This window comes from Anolis sagrei, chromosome 6, assembly GCF_037176765.1.
Source record: "Anolis sagrei isolate rAnoSag1 chromosome 6, rAnoSag1.mat, whole genome shotgun sequence".
Classification (NCBI taxonomy): domain Eukaryota; kingdom Metazoa; phylum Chordata; class Lepidosauria; order Squamata; family Dactyloidae; genus Anolis; species Anolis sagrei.
The window spans coordinates 10,362,234-10,380,899 of NC_090026.1; the positions used below are offsets into that span (position 1 = coordinate 10,362,234).

Genomic DNA, 18,666 nt, shown 5'->3' on the forward strand with positions numbered 1-18,666 from the left:
CTATAGCAGTTGGCTTTTGAACAGGACGTGTTCTTTGTGCCCAGTGGGAAGCCGGGATGCCTCAAGTGAGAGGCCCTAAGGATTTTCCTATACAGAGTCTTCAGAAGCTTGAAAGGTTTAACAAAATCCTTTATTATTGATTAAGTCTTCAACAAAACAATCAAATACTTCTTAGATCTTCAACAAATTAAACAAATGCTTCAAGGCTTTGAATCAACTGGTGGCTTTCTTAATCTTGTCCACAAGGGACAGGCAACTGGCTTCGTGAACTGTTTCTTTTCTTTAAGAGGAAAACCCCTTTTAACCCCTCCTTGGGCAATCTACTTTCTCAACTTTGCTGGTGTGGGCTCTACTCCCGGCTCCAAACTGCTTCTTGGGTCCCGAGTAGACCTACCAGTCAAGGCTTTGTAGATTCTCCAGCTGGAGTCCTTTGGAACTGTTTTTCCCCGGAATTTCCCCCGGATGCTGTGAGAACGAAGCTTCTCTACAGGTGGAACTAATCCACGTCCTGTAGCTAAGCTTTCAAATGCAAGATGGATCTAAAATGGCTCACTCTCCTCCCAGAGCCCTGAGGACAGGAGCGGAACCAAAACTTAACAATGATTGATGGGTCATTGGCCCTATAATTGCGAACCAAGGGAAGCCACCTTATTGCAAAATGCATGGAACCTTGGAATGCATGCATGCAAACACTCAATAGAAAGAAATGAAATTGGAGCTCCTGATACAGCCGTACCAGCACAATACCTAATATTCAAAAGTTGTGAAAGTGATTATATCATAGAATCATATAAGTCAGAAGGTATCTAAATGCCACCGGCACATATTCCAAACTCTTACATGTTTCAGGCATTCTTCATAGTCCAACTGGATAAAAAGTAATACCATGGACATTGCCTAAACCTTTCTCCTTATGAGTTGCTTCCTGTTGTTCAGGTCAGGCCTCAACAGAATGATATAGCATTTAGGAAAGAAGATACAGCCGAGTAAACTAGCACCAGAGGTTAAGATACTGAAGATCTCCACAGCCACCATGGCTTTCCCAGTTGCACTTAGGTAAGTGGGGACAAAGGCGATCCAAACACTACAAAAGGCCAGCATGCTGAATGTAATAAACTTAGCTTCATTAAAACTATCAGGTAACTTGCGAACCAGGAATGCTACGGTGAAGCTGGCAAGAGCCAAGAAGCCCATGTAGCTCAAGACACAGTAAAACATGGTGACAGACCCCTCGTTGCACTGCAGGATGATTTCCTTATTTCCAGAGTGCATGTCCAAATCAGGGAATGGAGGGGAGGTTGCCAGCCATGCTATACAAATGCTTGCTTGAATAAGGCAACAAGTAACGGCAATGGAATAAGGCAATCTTCTTCCTGCCCACTTGTTCATCCGAGATCCAGGCTTTGTGGCTAGGAATGCCAAAGAAACAATCATGGTTTTTGCCAACACGCATGACACAGCCACTGAGAAGAGGATGGCAAAAGTTGTTTGCCTGAGAAGGCAGGATACTTCTTCTGGTTGGCCAAGGAACAAAAAAGGAGAGAGGAAGCACAGCAGGAGGGAGATGAGAAGAATGTAGGTGAGATTCCGGTTGTTGGCTTTGACTATTGGCGTATCTTTGTGCTTAATAAATATCTGTAGCACTAAGGCTGTGATGAGGACAAAAGAAACCGTGACTGCAGATAAACCGATCCCTAAGGGATCTTTATAAGACAAGAAACTAATATTTTTGGGGATACATGTGTCTCTGTCATTGCTCGGATAGTGATATTCTGGGCATCTGAAACAGTCATCCATATCTGAAAAATCAGAAAACATTGTATTTCAGGGGCTATTCATATATTAAGTACAGATAGAATCATAGAATCTAAGAGTTGGAAGAGAGCTCATGGGCCATCCAGTCCAACCCCATTCTGCCAAGAAGCAGGAATATTGCATTCAAATCACCCCTGACAGATGGCCATCCAGCCTCTGTTTAAAAGCTTCCAAAGAAGGAGCCTCCACCACACTCTGGGCAGAGAGTTCCACTGCTGAACGGCTCTCACAGTCAGGAAGTTCTTCCTCATGTTCAGATGGAATCTCCTCTCTTGTAGTTTGAAGCCATTGTTCCGCGTCCTAGTCTCCAGGGAAGCAAAAAACAAGCTTGCTCCCTCCTCCCAGTGGCTATCATATCCCCTCTCAGCCTTCTCTTCTTCAGGCTAAACATGCCTAGCTCCTTAAGCCGTTCCTCATAGGGCTTGTTCTCCAGACCTTTTATCATTTTAGTCGCTCTCCTCTGGACACATTCCAGCTTGTCAATATCTCTCTTCAATTGTGGGGCCCAGAACTGGACACAATATTCCAGGTGTGATCATTCCAATGATATCATTTAGTACAGCATTCCTCAACCTGGAGGTCAGCATCCCTGTGGGGGTCATGAGCGGCATCAGTGGGGTTGGCTGAGACCATTAGAAAACACATTTTCTGTTGGTCATGAGGGTTCTGTGTGGGAAGTTTGACCCAATGCTGTCATTGGTTGGGTTCAGAATGCTCTTTGATTGTACATTAATTTAAATCCCAGCATCTACAACTCCCAAATGTCCAAATCAACCCCCCCCCCCCCCCCCGCAACCCCACCAGAATTCAAATTTGGGCATATCAGGTATTTGGGCTAAATTTGGTCCAGTGAATGAAAATACATCCTGCATATCAGATATTTACATAACGATTCATAACAGTAGCAAAACCACAGATATGAAGTAGCAAAAAAAAAAATGATTGGGGGTCACCACAACATGAAGAACTGTATTAAGGGGTCACGGCATTAGGAAGGCTGAGAAACACTGATTTAGTAATAATACTCAATATGTACTTCATTCATGGAAAGCATTTCTGCTTCTGGGAACCTTCAGCCAAAAATGTCTAAAGCCAGTGAGAAAAATGTCTGAGATTTCCATGCCAATTAAGCAACACTGGAAGATACAATGATCAAAAGTACTGAATGTTGCTGAGAGTTTCAGCAGTACTAACAGGGATGTAGTTCTCATTGTCCAGTTACCTGGTGTAGTTCTTTAACCTGAGTGGCCAAGGTTATTTCTCTTCCACGATCATACCTGAACACTTTGCAGAATGGACCCAGTTGACCCTTTTTATTTATGAAAGCCCTAGAGTTGTCTCACTTTCAAGATCTATCTTGAAAAAGGAAGTTATCTAGATAGGTAGCCTTCAATGACATTTCTTTAGCAGCCAATTTTGTGATCCCACCAACTTTCTGGGTACTACGTCATTTTAAGGGCAATTAGGACGAGAAGATTGCTGGATGACAAAGCATGTGAGCAAAGGATGAAGGATCTGGGTATGTTCAGTTTGGTGAAGAGAAGGTTGCCTCCTTTAAATACCTCAAGGATTCTCATAGAGAGGATGGTAGCTGCCCCACAGGATTGCACTAGGTGTAATGATCTGGATTTACAGATCTGCAAATTTCAACTGAACATTAGAAGGAACTTCTAGATAGCCAGAGCAACTTGAAAATAGAAGTAACTGACTTTAGTGGCGGTGGCGTTTCATTCTCTGGACTTCTTCAAAAAGAGATGGGGCAGCAAACTGCTATCTGGAGATCCTGCATTGAACAATAGGTAGGAATTGATGACCCATGCGGCTCTTTCTATCTCCATAACTCTATAACCCTCTTTAATGAACCATGTAAATATTTATTGTGATTATAATGTTGATTGTTAGCACCATCTCAATTTTTAAATACATCTATATGTAACTGCTTCACCTTCTATTTTCAAGGCTAAACATATTGTGCTCCATAATCCACTCTTCACAGAGCTTGGCTTCCAGGCCTTTTGGCATTTTGGTCGTCCTTCTCTGGATACATTTCATATTGTCAATATTCTTGAATATTCCAGGTGAAATGTGATTAAAGTATAATAGAGTATGATTATTATTTTCCTTTCTCATGACACTCTACTCCTATTCATACAGTTAAGATTAAGGTTGGGTTTACTAGCTGCTGCATTACTGTTGGCTCATAGTGAGTCTGCGGTCTACAAAGTGGCTAGATGCCTTTTATTTATTTATTTATTTATTTATTTATTTGCTATATTTGTATACCGCCATTTCTCAGCCTAGCCGGCGACTCAACGCGGTTTACAACATAATATAACAATCAACAGCATACAGTTAAAAGCATAAAAACATAAAATACACTTCATACATCAATACCAATCCAGTTCGACTCTTAACTAAAAACGTGATCCAGTTCGTCGTCCGTATTGCCAGTCCTTTAGTCAATTACCATTCATTGCACTGAGTTAACCAAATGCCTGCTTGAATATCCAGGTCTTCAGTCTTCTTCGGAATACCATCAATGAGGGGGCTGATCTTACCTCCAAGGGCAGGGCGTTCCATAGCCGCGGGGCCACCACAGAAAAGGCCCTGTCTCTCGTACCCGCCAGCCGCACCTGTGAAGCAAGCGGGATAGAAAGCAGGGCCTCCCCAGAAGATCTAAGGGTCCTGGCGGGCTGATAGGTCGAGATACGTTCGGATAGGTAAGTTGGGCCAGAACCGTTTAGGGCTTTAAAGGCCAATATGCTGTTGTCAAGCTAAGTGTTACCTATCCTATATATATATATCATTTGTTTCTGCTTAAGTGTTGTACCTTCCATTTTTCCCTGTTGAAATTCAGTTCATAAGTTTTGACCCAGCTCTCTAATCTGTTACGGTCATTTTGAATTCTGATCCTGTCTTAGCGATCCCTCCCAATTAGGTATCATCCACAAACTTGAAAAGCATGTCCTCTAAAGCTTCATCCAAGTCATTAATAAAGATGTTGTAAAGGTATTTGCTGGGGTGCAGGAAACAGAAAGGGACATTCCTCCATATGTGGTGAACCTGTATGATCATTCAGGCATTTTGGGATAAGGTAATTAAGGAGACATATAAAATGTTACATAATAAGATTTTTAAAAGCCCAGGATTGTGTCTGCTAGGTTTACATAGAGCAATCAATAATTAAAAGGACCAAGAAATATAAGATTGACCATAGCCAAAGACTGGAAAGGGGAAAGGGGTTTAACAAAAAAGGACTGGAGGGAAATAATGTGGGAATATAAGTTTGAATTATATATATATATATATATATATATATATATATATATATATATATATAATTCAAACTTATATGCCACCACTCTCCTGGGGCTTGGAGCGGCTTACAAGAACAGGCCTGATTTTAATCTAACACAATTTAAAAACAATTTAAAAGCAGCAATATCAAAGATCAAAGGCCTGTCGAAACAGATATGTCTTACATGCCCTGTGGAAAGCTGATATGTCCCGCAAGGCACAGACTTCAGGTGGCAGAGTATTCCAGAGTGATGGTGCCACTCCTGTAAAGTCTCTGCATCTTGTTGCTGTTAGACGCAAGGTCTTGACATTGGGAATTTCCAACAAATCTTGGTTCTCAGAATGGAGGGATCTCTGGGGTTAGTACGGGGTGAGGCGGTCCCTCAGGTACATCGGCCCCAGACCATGCAAGGCCTTAAAGGTGAGTACCATCACTTTGAAAGTGATCCGGTGCTCAGTTGGTAACCAGTGCAGCTGTAGTAAGATTGGTGTTATGTGGCATCTCATCGGAATTCCCGCAAGAAGCCGAGCAGCTGCATTTTGTACCATCTTGATGCTAATGGCTAATGGCTAAATTAACCAATAATAGGAAGAACAAAAGTAATGAGGACTTTTTAGAAAAAAATGGAAGTTGGCCATGACATATCTGAATAGAGAGTCAGTAATATAGAGGAGCTCCATTAGGAATTTAGGTTTACTATGAACAAGGATAGATAAATGGGCTTAAAGGCTTTATAGTGCTTCAATGTTGGAAGTCATGGTGAAGGGTGCACGGATGTGGGGAAGAGGTTTTATTTTGTGTGTCGTTTAGGGTTTTGGGTGTGTGTATGGTCTGTCGTGGGTACTACGTCATGTGTTGGTATCTGAATGTTATGGAAATAATTGAATCGAAAGCTTAGACCGAAAATAGTGGATGACATGTGGAAATAGCAAGTCTATATGTTTTAAGATAAGCAACTGATAATAATATGTACTCAATGTCAGACTTAACTGGCTGATTGACTAAGGTAGATAGGCATGTATACCTAATAATAATAATAATAATAATAATAATAATAATAATCTTTATTTATACCTCGTCACCATCTCCCCGAAGGGACTCGGGGCGGGTTACATGAGGCGAAGCCTGTCAAATACAAATACAACAGTACATCAACAAAGCAAGCAAGCAAGCAAATAAAATAATATAAATAATATAGCTAAACATATAAGCAATAACATAAAAATATTTTAAAACGCGATGGCAGGGCCAGATGTAATAGATTAAAATTTTAAAACTCTGGGCATGTACAGAGTAGGGTATGTCTAGGCATATTATTTTTGCTACTTGACTATATCTGTTATGATTGTTCTGTTATGTTCCATAACTAAAATAAATTGATAAAAAAAAGAAAGAAAAGAAAAGCATGGCGTGTAGAACAGAACCCTGAGGCACCCCACAGGTCACTTCTACCCAGGATGAAAAGGAGTCATTGATAAGCCATTGCACACTCTGCATATCTCATCCAGAGTTTTCTCAATTTTCTCAATTTTATTCCTAGTACATTTGGCCCGCCCACTGTGTTCTATTTCTCTATCATGTTATTTTGAAACTGTTTGTTTTATTTTGTTATTTAATGTATTTATTTTGATGGTATTTTTGCTTCTTATATTTTATTTACTTGTACTGTAATTTTGGGCTTGGCCTCATGTTAGCCGCCCTTTGGGGAGATGGTGGTGGGGTATCAATAAAGTTTATTATAAGCACACTTTGGGTTCAGTCAAGAAAACAATTACAAATCCACCAACGTTAGCATTGTCTAGCCCCAATTTTAAAATATTATGGGGAGCTTTGTTTATATTTATATTGGAATTAATATTTTATTTTCTATTTTAAGATGACAAAATGTTGTCTGCCATACCTTACCTGTTGAATTAGAAATTTCTCCATCTGGACACAGAATGCACTCATAGCAGCAGAAGGGTTGGCCTTCCTTTTTCTTCTTTCGACAACCTGGCCGACAATGCTCATTACACAGAGATAAGGGAGGTACCTGGTCCAAATTAAAAAGAAATTGCAGTGGGAGAATGATAAAAAAATACCTGTTTCCAGCATTTCTATGCATATATAAACCTCAATAATGGAATATGGAATCAGTCATGACTGCGGGTAACTAGTGAATTTTTAAAATCTAAATGCTACACAATGCTCAAATAAGTAAGAGAAACATGCAAATCATTCTCAATAGTTGGATGAGAGACCACCAACAAATTCCCAGTGCTGTAGGCTATATTTCAGGGGAAGGAATTAGCAAAATCATCTCTGACTATTTCTTGCCTAAGAAAATCCTACATAATTCATGAGATTACCATAAGGCTCTAACAACTTTAGGGCACACAAACATTTTTAAAATGAATGCTTCAGTTAAATATTATGAAGCTGTGTGTAATATTTCCATATACTATATAGCAGTGATTCTCAAGCTTCCTCATGCTGCAATTCTTTAATACAGTTCCTCATGTTGTGGTGACCCCCAACCATAACATTACTTTGTTGCTATTTCATAACTGTAATTTCGCTACTGTTATGAATCAAAATGTAAATATCTGATATGCAGGATGTATTTTCATTCACTGGACCACATTTGGCACAAATACCAGATACACCCAAATTTGAATTCTGGTGTGGTTGGGGGGATTGATTTTGTCATTTGGGAGTTGTAGTTGCTGGGATTTAAAGTTAATTTTACAATCAAAGAGCATTCTGAACTCCACCGACAATGGAATTGAATCAATCTTGGCATGCAGAACTCCCATGACCAACAGAAAATATGGGAAGGGTTTGGTGGGCACTGACCTTGAGTTTTGGAGTTGTAGTTCACCTGCATCTAGAAAGCACTGTGAACTCAAACAATGCTGGATCTGTACCAAACTTGGCATGGATTGGATACGTAACATGCCCAAATGAAAATAGACCTTTACATTTGGGAGTTGTAGTTGCTGGGATTTATAGTTAACCTACAATCAAAGAACATTCTGAACCCCACCAATGATAGGATTAGCCAAACTTCCCACATAGAATCCCCAAGACCAAAAGAAAATTCTGTGTTTTCTGATGGTCTTTGGTGACCCCTCTGACACCCCCTCGTGTCCCCCAGGTTGAGAAACACTGCTATATAACATTATTTTTATTTTACAGTTGGATCAATGACCATCATTGTGCTGAAATGAGAAAATGTCCTGTACTTGAATGGACCACCAAGAAAAGTCTGTGTCCTCCACATTCCCTACCTGTTTAAATCCTGGATGCCACACCAACATATTTTCATCAAGGGTGAATTGTTCATCTTGAGGAGCGCTCGGATCCACCTTTCCAACTCTTCTTCTCTGGAAGGAATTGTTTGGCAGTGTCTCCAAATTAATAATATCAAATTTACCTCCTGTTTCCATTCTATGCTCAAAGGATACTTGTTCTCCTGCAGAGTTGTTAAATGAAATGCTTTGAAGAAATGGATGGAGCTAATAAAAAAGCAGTGGAAAAGAAAGTAAGCATTTGAAGATTACATTTTAGCTCTACAAGCAACAAAGATCTGCTCCGTGGGGAGAAAGGCAAGATATAAACAAAGATAACAACAACAACAACAACAACAACGGCAACTGGAAGCAAAACAACGACAGAAGCAGCAAAAATGTTCAGTAACTGCTATTATAGATTGGAACTCCAAAAGCGTGGATACCAAAAATGGATGTACCAGCTATGAAAACTTGAATATCCAGATTCAACTATAACAGAGGCTTGCTGACCAGAGGAGATAAATCACCAGGAAAAAGGAGCTCACAAATACCATTGGCCTGTGACAAAGAACTGGTGAGATCACAAGTCTGAAAAAGTTACAGAAAATGAGCACGTCAAACTACTCTGGGACTTCTGAATTGAGACTGAGAGAGTTTTTGGACACAAGACTCCTGACCTCACGATTGTGTTAAAAAACAAACTATGGATTGTCGATGTTGCAATCTCAGGTGACAGCAGGATTAAAGAGAAACAACTGGAAAAGCTGATACAATATGAGAATTTAAAGATTGAACTGCATATATTCTGGCACAAGCCAGTCAAGGTGGTCCCAGTGGTGATTGGCACCAGAGGCGGCCCTAGGTAATTTTCAACGGTAAGCAAACAGTATTTTGGCGCCCCCCCCCCCCCCAACCAATCATTGATATGTATTTTCTGTTCGTCGTGGGTGTTCTGTGTGCCATATTTGGTTCAATTATATCATTGGTGGAGTTCAGAAAGCTCTTTGATTGTAGGTGAACTATACATCCCAGTACCTACACTTGCCGCACTTGCTCCCTTGCCTGGCCTGCTTTGGGTCCGGAGGCATGCCCGGCGTGTGCACCAAAAGTCACCTCTTCTCCTGACTTTCTCCTCAGCCATTGGGACCAAGAGAGAGAGAGAGAGAGAGAGAGAGAGAGAGACGTGGAGATGCCCACTTTTCCTGAAGGTAGGCACAAAAACAAAGGGGGGAGCAGAGGTGGGAGATACCTCCAGCTGGAGGATCTCTCTCTCTCTCTCTCTTGGTCCCAATGACTGAAGAGAAAGTCATGAGAAGAGGTGACTTTTGGTGCGCATGCTGGGATCTTCAGACATGCCTCCGGACCTGAAGCGGGCCAGGCTCCGCCCCTTGGCCCACCTGCGGATTGGGGAGAGGAGAGGAGGCGGGTGGAGCGCCGGGGGATTCGGAACGGGAGCCAGTCATGGGGAAGGGATCGAACACGGAGAACGATTGAGCGCCTGCTGTGTTCGTGCACCCAGTGGCCGGGTGGAGCAGGAACGAGAGGGGCTAAGCGAGGCTCAAGGGCCCGACCCCTTTGGGAAGAGGATCACCTGGCAGCGAGGCAAGAAAGCCGGGGCTCCCCCCGGACTGCTAGAACTGTTGTGAGCTGAGGGGGCGCTCCTCAAGTGGCGGTCAAGGGGCATTTACTGAGGCGCCTCTGCGCCCCTGGCAAAAAGTGTTCTGCGACCGCTTACTTCGCGTAATGGATGAGTCACCCCTGATTGGCACACTGGGTGCAGTGCCTAAATACCTTGGCCTACACTTAAACACAATTGGCACTGACAAAATTACCATCTGCCAGCTACAAAAGACCACCTTACTGGGATCTGCATGCATTATTCACCAATATATCACACAGTTCTAGACCAGTGGTTCTCAACCTGGGGTCCCCAGATGTTTTTGGCCTTCAACTCCCAGAAATCCTAACAGCTGATAACCTGAAACCCCAGCCAGTTTATCAGCTGTTAGGATTTCTGGGAGTTGTAGACCAAAAACATCTGGGGACCCCAGATTGAGAACCACTGTCCTAAACACTTGGGAGTGTTCAACGTGTGATCCAATACAACAGTTAGCAGAGTGATCTTGTCTGCTGTGGACTCATCTTGTTGTGTTTTATATAATAATAAAAATAACAATAAGAATTGTGCAGTTTTCTGGCATTGTATATTTCTGCCGCTTCTGTGATTGTTCATTTGTATTTTGATTCTCTAGCCCACTTGTCAATGGATGTCCAGAATCAACAGAATCCACCACGGTCCTTTTTATTCTGGGCGTCGACCGAGCCAGTATAGACTTTGTTTTGGTTTGCTTCTCCAAAATGCTAATGGGTGAGGTGCTCTTGGTTCCACTCCTCAGCTGAGACCTCTTTAGCTTGGTTGAACCTGCTGGTAGTTTCACTACTGCCAACACAACTCTTAGCATCCTTAGAGCAGTTAACCCCCCCCCCCCCCCATTAAGGTGGCACCCATCGAAATCCAGCATATATATCTCATTTGCTGTGACATACTGTGCTTTTGTGTCAGTAAAATAATAATAATTGTATTAGCCTTTCAGTAAGGTGTGAAGACATTACCTGCCAAGCCTGCAGATTTTGCAGTTTGACTGCATCACCCTTCTTGTTGGTACGGGAGGTATATTTCCCTCTCTTGTAGTTGAATTGAGAAGAGTACATAGCATGCAAAGCATGAGCCACACTGTGGACAGCATTGTAGACGCTGTAGCTGTGTCCTGTCATGCTCATTTCAAATAAAGGCTTAAATATATCCTCAAGGTTCTCGTTTCCAGTACATTGCCCCATTTCTGTTTGCTCCCAAGACTCTGGAAAGAAACAGTCAAATGCTTGTTCCCAGAAGACCTGAATAAATTTGTCTCTTTTGTTCCAGTGAGGGTTTGTTCTCTTTAGAAATTCTCCAAAATTTGGAATATCCTTTGAGTGAATGGCAAAAGTAACGGCACCATGGAAAATCTGAAGATCCCAACCTCTTGAAAGGCCGGTTAAAACAAATTCCAGTTGAGCTGTCAGGATCCACACCTTCTTGAAAACGAAATTTTCATTTTCAAGACCTCCCACAGTTAAGATGACTCTTAAAGCTGCAATGGTCAAAGATTCTCCGTACAAGATAAACGTGTTTATATCACTCATTAAATATGAATAAATTTCATTTACATCTAAAAACGTGTCATCCAAACGTGCTATATAGGGTAGCCTTTTTATAAAGGCTGAACAGATCCCGCTCTCTGAAAGCAGTGGTTCCAGACTCTGCAAGAAATGCTCCCCGCTGTTATTATCAGTGGCAAAGATCCCAACCCAATTCCATCCAAAATATTGAAACAGGCGAATAATCCCAATGTTCTGATAAGATTCTTTTGGGACCATGGAATAAAATGAAGAATACTGCGTGGTATTAAGCTCTTGAAGGTCAAATGAGCCATAGATCATCTAAAATAAAAATGCAAACATATAGAACAAGGATGTTAATAAAAGTGTCTATATTCATTGATTTATCGATTCAACAACCAATTGACCAGGTAAAGTTATATGCGTGTTATAAAGTCTAGGGAAATATATTCTGTGTGTCAACCATTTCTGTCCTCATTGCAAAAATGTTCACCTACTAAATAATAATGAAAATATATTGTTGAAAGCTTTCATGGCCGGAATCAATGGTTTGTTGTAGGTTATTCAGGCTGTATTGTCATGCGTTAGCATGAGTAGCATGCAGATTGACTCTAACCCAGTTAACTGTGTGTGCGATGAATTGGCTCATAAAAGAAAAACACACGAGACTTCGGCTTAAAGTAGAAAAGAAAAATATTGTAGCATTGGCAGCATACAAAAACAAAGTAGCAGGATTGCTGTTTCCACAAAAGTAACATGAAACAATATCTTCTGAGAGATATCACTACTCAGCTGAGATAAGCAGGAATCCTTGTCCTCTTCTCATGGCTGTGTCTTCGCAGGACATCTGCAGCATAGTCCCCGGCTTACACAAAGCAGAACGGCACAGAGGCATAGATGCACAATAGCATAAACGCACAATGGCAAAGAACTAAACACACAGTAGCTATCTTTTTGTACACATGAAAATAACACTCTCAATTAACTCTTCAATTAACTGAAACAGCTGTAGCACAAACATCCTTGAACCTTACAGCAACTTAAAGTTATAGCACAAACAACATTGATCCTTACAACAACTTAGATAAAGTACGTTGCAACCTCTTAGTAGCAACATGTATGGCCATGTTCTTGAAGCATTCTCTCCTGACGTTTTGCCTGCATCTGTGGCAGGCATCCTCAGAAGTTGTGATGTCGGTTTCACCTGCATCCTAGTTTCCAACAGATCCCACAACCCCTGCTGGTGAAACGTCAGGAGAGAATGCTTCTAGAACATGACCATACAGCCCAAAAAACCTACAACAACCCAGTGAGAAGATAAGTCATTATTACTGTTGTTATTATGGCACTTTTTTCCTCTATTTACAGAGCACTCTTTTTTGTGTTAGGAGTGACTTAAGAAACTGCAAGTCGCTTCTGGTGTGAGAGAATTGGCCACCTACAAGGATGTTGCCAAGGGGATGCTCAGATGTTTTAATATTTTACTATCCAGATGTTTTAATGTTTTACTTCAGGTGGGAGGCTTCTGCCGAGACAAGAGTTTAACCCATTACAATACCGGGGGCTCCAAAAAAAATACAACATACAATACAACATCTAAAAACTATGAACACCAAAATAAAATTAAACCATGTACTATTTAAAATTAAGCGGTCAAAACCATTTGTGATCAGATCCTACCTGTGGAATCTTGTAGAAGCCTAAAAGGCTTGCCATATGAGAAGAGGTGGCAGCACCAAGTCCCCCAATGACAGCTATCAGGTTCCTCTGTTTATCACAGTTGTAATTAGGAAAAAATCGAGAAGATTTGAAGAGCAGGTCCAGGGTGCTCCGGTAGGTCATCACTGCTTCATAGTAGCTGTCACAAATATGAAATCCCAGGGTAATGTTCGGCAAGATCTGCAGATCCTGATTGATCTCATACACAGCAAAAGCCAAGGCAAGGACATGCTGGTAAAACTTTGGCACCATACTGCAAGGGAATTCAAAGACAATTCTAGAGGTTATAAAAATCTGCTGTCACAAGTCTGTTAATATTTTCCTGACTTAGGTGGTGAGGGAAATATTTCTGAGGATGTTCCCATCCAAATTATGCTGTAGCAGAATGCCAACCTCTAACAACTACCATGTCAGACTACGCAGAGAAGCCATTGAAATCCACAAGAATGTGGACAATTTCAATAGAAACCATGAAAATGAACATAATCTGGCTACCAGTATATTTAAAAGGTCTGAAATCTTAACAGTAAATAAAGAATAATACACAAAAACAGGAGAATTCCAGACAAGAAACAATCAAGGCCAGCTAATCACATCTCAAGAAAGGATTCCTCCAGCAGTAAGAAGTCAAATCTTGAAAGTACTAGGCCGTTAAATGCTAATTAAAGTGGCCAGTTGAAATATTCACACCTATTTCAAACAGGAAAGAGTTATTTCTCCCACTCTGGACATTCTACAGATATATAAACCCCATTTTCCTAGTTTCCAACAGACTTCACAACCTCTTAGTATGTCTGCCTTAGGTATAGGCAAAACGTAGGAGAGAATGCTTCTGGATCATGGCCATACAGCCCAGAAAACTCACGACGACCCATTGATTCTCGGCATGAAAGCCTTTGACAATACATCCAACCTTTGTATTTTGTCTAGCATTCTGACACATAAATCATACTTTCTTTGGCTTCAAGGCATAATTTCAGGTGGGGAAACTGCCTTCTACGGAGGGGAAGCAGGGCCATCCCTTTCGTAGAGCATATTCAATAGACTGAGATTGAGGAGAGAGCAGGGAGAGAGAGATGAATTAATGATTTCTTACTCTGGGACACCCAACAGCTTCAGAGAAGGCTTTTCCTTGAACAGGGCTTCAATGGACACATAAATAAGCTGCGAAGAGACCCCACCAATGAGGAGATCACCTGGCTGGTACCAATCTTGTGGAAGAGGGAAGATATCACCTGCAGGACATTTCAGAGCGCTTCCTTGGCAAATCTTGGGAAGTTTCAGAATTGAGAGCATCACCAACCATAGCATCCTGACAAGGAAGTGTCTGGCTCTAATTGCAGACTCCTGCGTCTCTATCCATGATAACTGCCCAACCCAAAAGATAATATCTTGCACGGAGCCTGTCTTTGCCAATGCCCCTCTCAATGGAAATGTATTAATCTTGCATGACATCCAATGAGAGGCAGTTGCCTGCCTTGAAGGCTAGCTAAATTTCCAAATTTCCAATTTCACATTCGCTAGTAAGATTATTGTATGTTTATTATTGCTTGACCTCAATTTGCTTCTGGCCCCAGTGACTCTAACATGAACCTATCACAGGGGTTTCTGGGCCAGATTTGCTCAGAAGATGTTTGCAATAAGACAGAAAGTTGGAAATTGTCAGAAATGCAATGGACAGAGTCCTGCCTACCCCTTGCCCCTACTCCCCCCTCTCAATGGAACAGGGGCTTATTTATAACCAGAACTGCTTGTTGACTCCTTTCTTCTGCCTTCTGGAAATTCTTTGCCACCTGATGCAGCTGAAGTTAATGGCAGTGATTTCTATGATCCCACAGGGAAATAATTAGTTGTGTTCATGACAGATGTCCTGAGCGATTTTACTGGGAGAAAAACAACTTTGGATTAATGTATTGTCGAAGGCTTTCATGGCCGGAATCACAGGGTTGTTGTAAGTTTTTTCAGGCTATCTGGCCATGTTCTAGAGGCATTCTCTCTTGACGTTTCGCTTGCATCTATGACAAGCATCCTCAGAGGTAGTGAGGTCTTTGGATTACTTTCTCTCTCTCTCTCAAAGTGGCACTAAGTTAAGCAAAGTAAACGATAAAGGTTTTCCCCTGACATTAAGTCCAGTCGTGTCCGACTCTGGGGCTTGGTGCTCATCTCCATTTTTTAGCCGAACAGCTGGCATTGTCCATAGACACCTCCAAGGTCATGTGGCCAGCATGACTGCAAGGAGTGCTGTTACCTTCCCTCCAGAGTGGTACCTATTGATTTACTCACATATGCATGTTTTAGAACTGCTAGGTTGGCAGAAGCTGGGCCAAACAGCGGGAGCTCGTGTTGCTTTCTGGATTCTAACATGTGACCTTTCGATCAGCAAGTTCCGGATGTGGTGAGGCGGAGTCAAATTAGGCTTTGTTCTCACATGTTAAATCTTGAGCACATGGAAGCATCTTCTTGTCTCTATCTTTCTCTCATAAACTCAGGTTGTTGTTGGTTTGTTTTGTTTTTTGCTTTCTGAATATATGTGAGAAACAACTAGTTCCAACAGACCTCACTACTTCTGAGGATGCTTTCCATAGATGCAGGCGAAACGTCAGGAGAGAATGCCTCTAGACCATGGCCATATAGCCCGAAAAAACCTACAACAACCCACTAAATAAAATGTTTTCCTCTTTCACATCAGAGCAAAGTACCTCTCCCGATTGCTAGAGTAACCACCACGTAAAGCCAAGGCACCATTTTCTTTGAGAGTCTGGAGTTACTTGGATGAAGAAAAATGTCAGGGTGCTTCCTTATGAGGGAGGAGACCTGAAGATCTATTCTCCAAATGAACCTTGGATGCAATGATGCATGTTTATAGGGTTGACACACTGTTGCCATTATTTGCATATCATTCAACACAACACAATTCCTCTATAAGTAGTAAGTTTGAGGCTGCATTTCTGCTATGAGTCATGGTACTAGGAAGGATTCATTGGGAAGCCTTCCCTTTGAAACTTACATCTGGATCTCAAGGGGAACAACAAGTAATTTTAACAATTTTCTTTCCAGTATAAGAAAGTCTAGAAAACCATGACACAATTTCCGTTTTGAGACTTATTCTGTGCAAATATTACCGTGATAGTTTTTTATGTTTTCTGTACAAAAATGCTATTTTCTGTGTAGCTAAAGGTAAAGTCTTTCCCCTGACATTAAGTCCAGTTGTGTCTGACTCTGAGGGTTGGTGCTCATCTCCATTTCTAAGCCGAAGAGCCGGCATTGTCCGTAAACACCTCCAAGGTCATGTGGCCGGCATGACTGCATGGAGCGCCGTTACCTTCCCAATCGATCTACACACATTTGCATGTTTTTGAACTGCTAAGTTGGCAGAAGCTGGGGCTGACAGCAAAAACTCATGCTGCTCCCCAGATTCGAACCTGTGACCTTTCAGTCAACAAGTTCAGCAGCTCAATGGTTTAACCCACTGTGCCACCGGGATTTTCAAAGTCTTCTCCTACAGAGTGAAAACTGTTTTGTGTGCAAAACAAACACACGCAAATTTTGCCAGTTGATGTCCCGAAAGATTTTGTCAGTCCAGGATTCTTTACATCAGGATTTCTAAATAGTTGATCATTTTTCAGATATTCTTGAACATTCATCCCTGTGGCTAAAGTGATAGGGTTGGTCAGAAGGAAAAACAACATATGATGAAGTCCTAATATTCATTTCCTGGATTATTACTGTCTTTGGTAAAATTTAATGATTTGCTAAGCCATCTTTCTTACATCACAACTTAAGTGAAATAAATGATGTGGTATGAGATGACATCATTTTAGGGAGACAATAGCCTACCATAAATATGCAAATTAGTCTGTTTTAATTAAAGTGTTTAATGATTTTTCTGACGCAGCATTAATTTTATATATAGAGGAAATTTGGACTGGCAACTGTATTGTACAGCAACGAAGGCTGCTTGCACACTGCTTAACGATAGCAGTTTGATACCACATTGACTGTTGTGGATCAGTCCTATGGAATTTTGGATTTGCAGTCTTGCAAGCTATTTACACTTCTTTGCCTACAGCAGCCCAAATGATGCCAAACTACTATAATTCTGCCATGTGGATGGGAGGTAAGAGGTTTTCTATATTTCCAAGCTTTGGAAACATACACTCTTGTGTTGTGGGTAGCGAGACTAAGCCATATGATGTCTATAATTCCATCTAGTTTCAACTGTATTTTCTTTCAGAACTAAAAGCAGTATGTTGTGGAATAGTGACTATTATTATTAGCAATAACGTTAATAATGATAACAATAATAAGAAGAAGTAAGTAAAGTTAATAAATGACTCTGATAATATTATTGCAATCTGTGATGGCGCGGGTGGCACCACCTATATGTAGAACTGTAAGTTGCAGGATTTGCATGATTTTCATGCCTGATTTTGCCTTTTTACCCTGTAAATGTATAGTTGGATTGATTGGTTATTAATAGTTGTCAATCAATGTTGTTTGCACCAGTTGAATTGCTCCCCCTGCTCAATTGTTTGACCCCACCTCTTCCTAGAGAGCAGGATAGTGTTTCCTTTTCCATTCCACCATCAAACTTTCTATCAGATGGATGTGAGAGAGAGACTTGGCTCTGAAGCCCTTGATTAAGTTACTTCTCAGCACCATTTCTGAGGTTCTTACCCTTGAGACTTATGCTTCATGTTCAGATCAACCTGGATGACGTTGAGAAGTCTCAAGTGCCTTCAAACCAATTCTTTGGCACCAGAGGAAGGCTTTGTGCCTTCAAAAAATAGGCCATTGGAATTGGGGTTGTGATTATTCTGATATTCACAGCAATTGAGAAAGAGGGACCTGGAGAAGCTTCTCAGCTTCAAAACTCCTTGGACCCAAGACAACCAGAGATTGTAATGTATATTTTCCTTTACCCCTTTGAAACTTCCAGCCTATTGAACAATAAAACCTATTTTGAGTTATCTACAGTGTTTTGGTCCTTGGGAGTTCCAGTTTTCCTAAAGGAGGGCAAGAAGCAATCCCCTGGGGAAAGATGTCACATCCATGCCTCTTTCACTAAGAGTCATAGCCCCCAGGCGTGACGGCACACAATCCTAGTATGTGTGGATTTGCCAAAAGCATCTACTTGGTGCCATGGACTTGAAAAACTTAACAAAATAGACTTTTCATTATGCTTCTTTCTTAGATGCCAGATTTCAATACTTCACCAGCTCTGATTTTTTTTTACTCTTTTCTGGCCTCACCTTTGCTGCCGCCTTGTTATGAAGGATGCCAGCTCTTCAGCTTAGAAATGGAGATGAGCCCCCCCCCCCCCCCCAGAGTTGAACATGACCGGACTCAATGTTAGGGGAAAACCTTTACCTTTAACTACCTAAATTAGGCTAGGAGGAGCTG

At 41.4% G+C, this 18,666-nt stretch overlaps 1 protein-coding gene across 1 annotated transcript; it reads right to left on the reverse strand.

Moving 5' to 3' along the window:
- Window positions 1–14,574, reverse strand: LOC137097313 (vomeronasal type-2 receptor 26-like). The gene is made up of 7 exons (XM_067469565.1): window positions 14,360–14,574; window positions 13,225–13,516; window positions 10,999–11,865; window positions 8,383–8,610; window positions 7,019–7,145; window positions 916–1,799; window positions 1–36 (listed from the first exon to the last, which is right to left on the reverse strand). The coding sequence occupies exons 1-7, from the start codon at window positions 14,572–14,574 to the stop codon at window positions 1–3; spliced, it is 2,649 nt and encodes an 882-aa protein (XP_067325666.1).
- Window positions 14,575–18,666: the final 4,092 nt, after the last annotated feature.

Coding starts and splice junctions, on each gene's coding strand:
- LOC137097313 (XM_067469565.1), bottom strand. CDS start 14,574: ATGCTATGGTTGGTGATGCTCTCAATTCTGAAACTTCCCAAGATTTGC. Junction 11,866..13,224: donor GCTTCTACAAGATTCCACAG/GTAGGATCTGAT, acceptor TTTTTATTTTAG/ATGATCTATGGCTCATTTGA. Junction 37..915: donor TGAACAACAGGAAGCAACTC/ATAAGGAGAAAG, acceptor CCCACTGGGCAC/AAAGAACACGTCCTGTTCAA.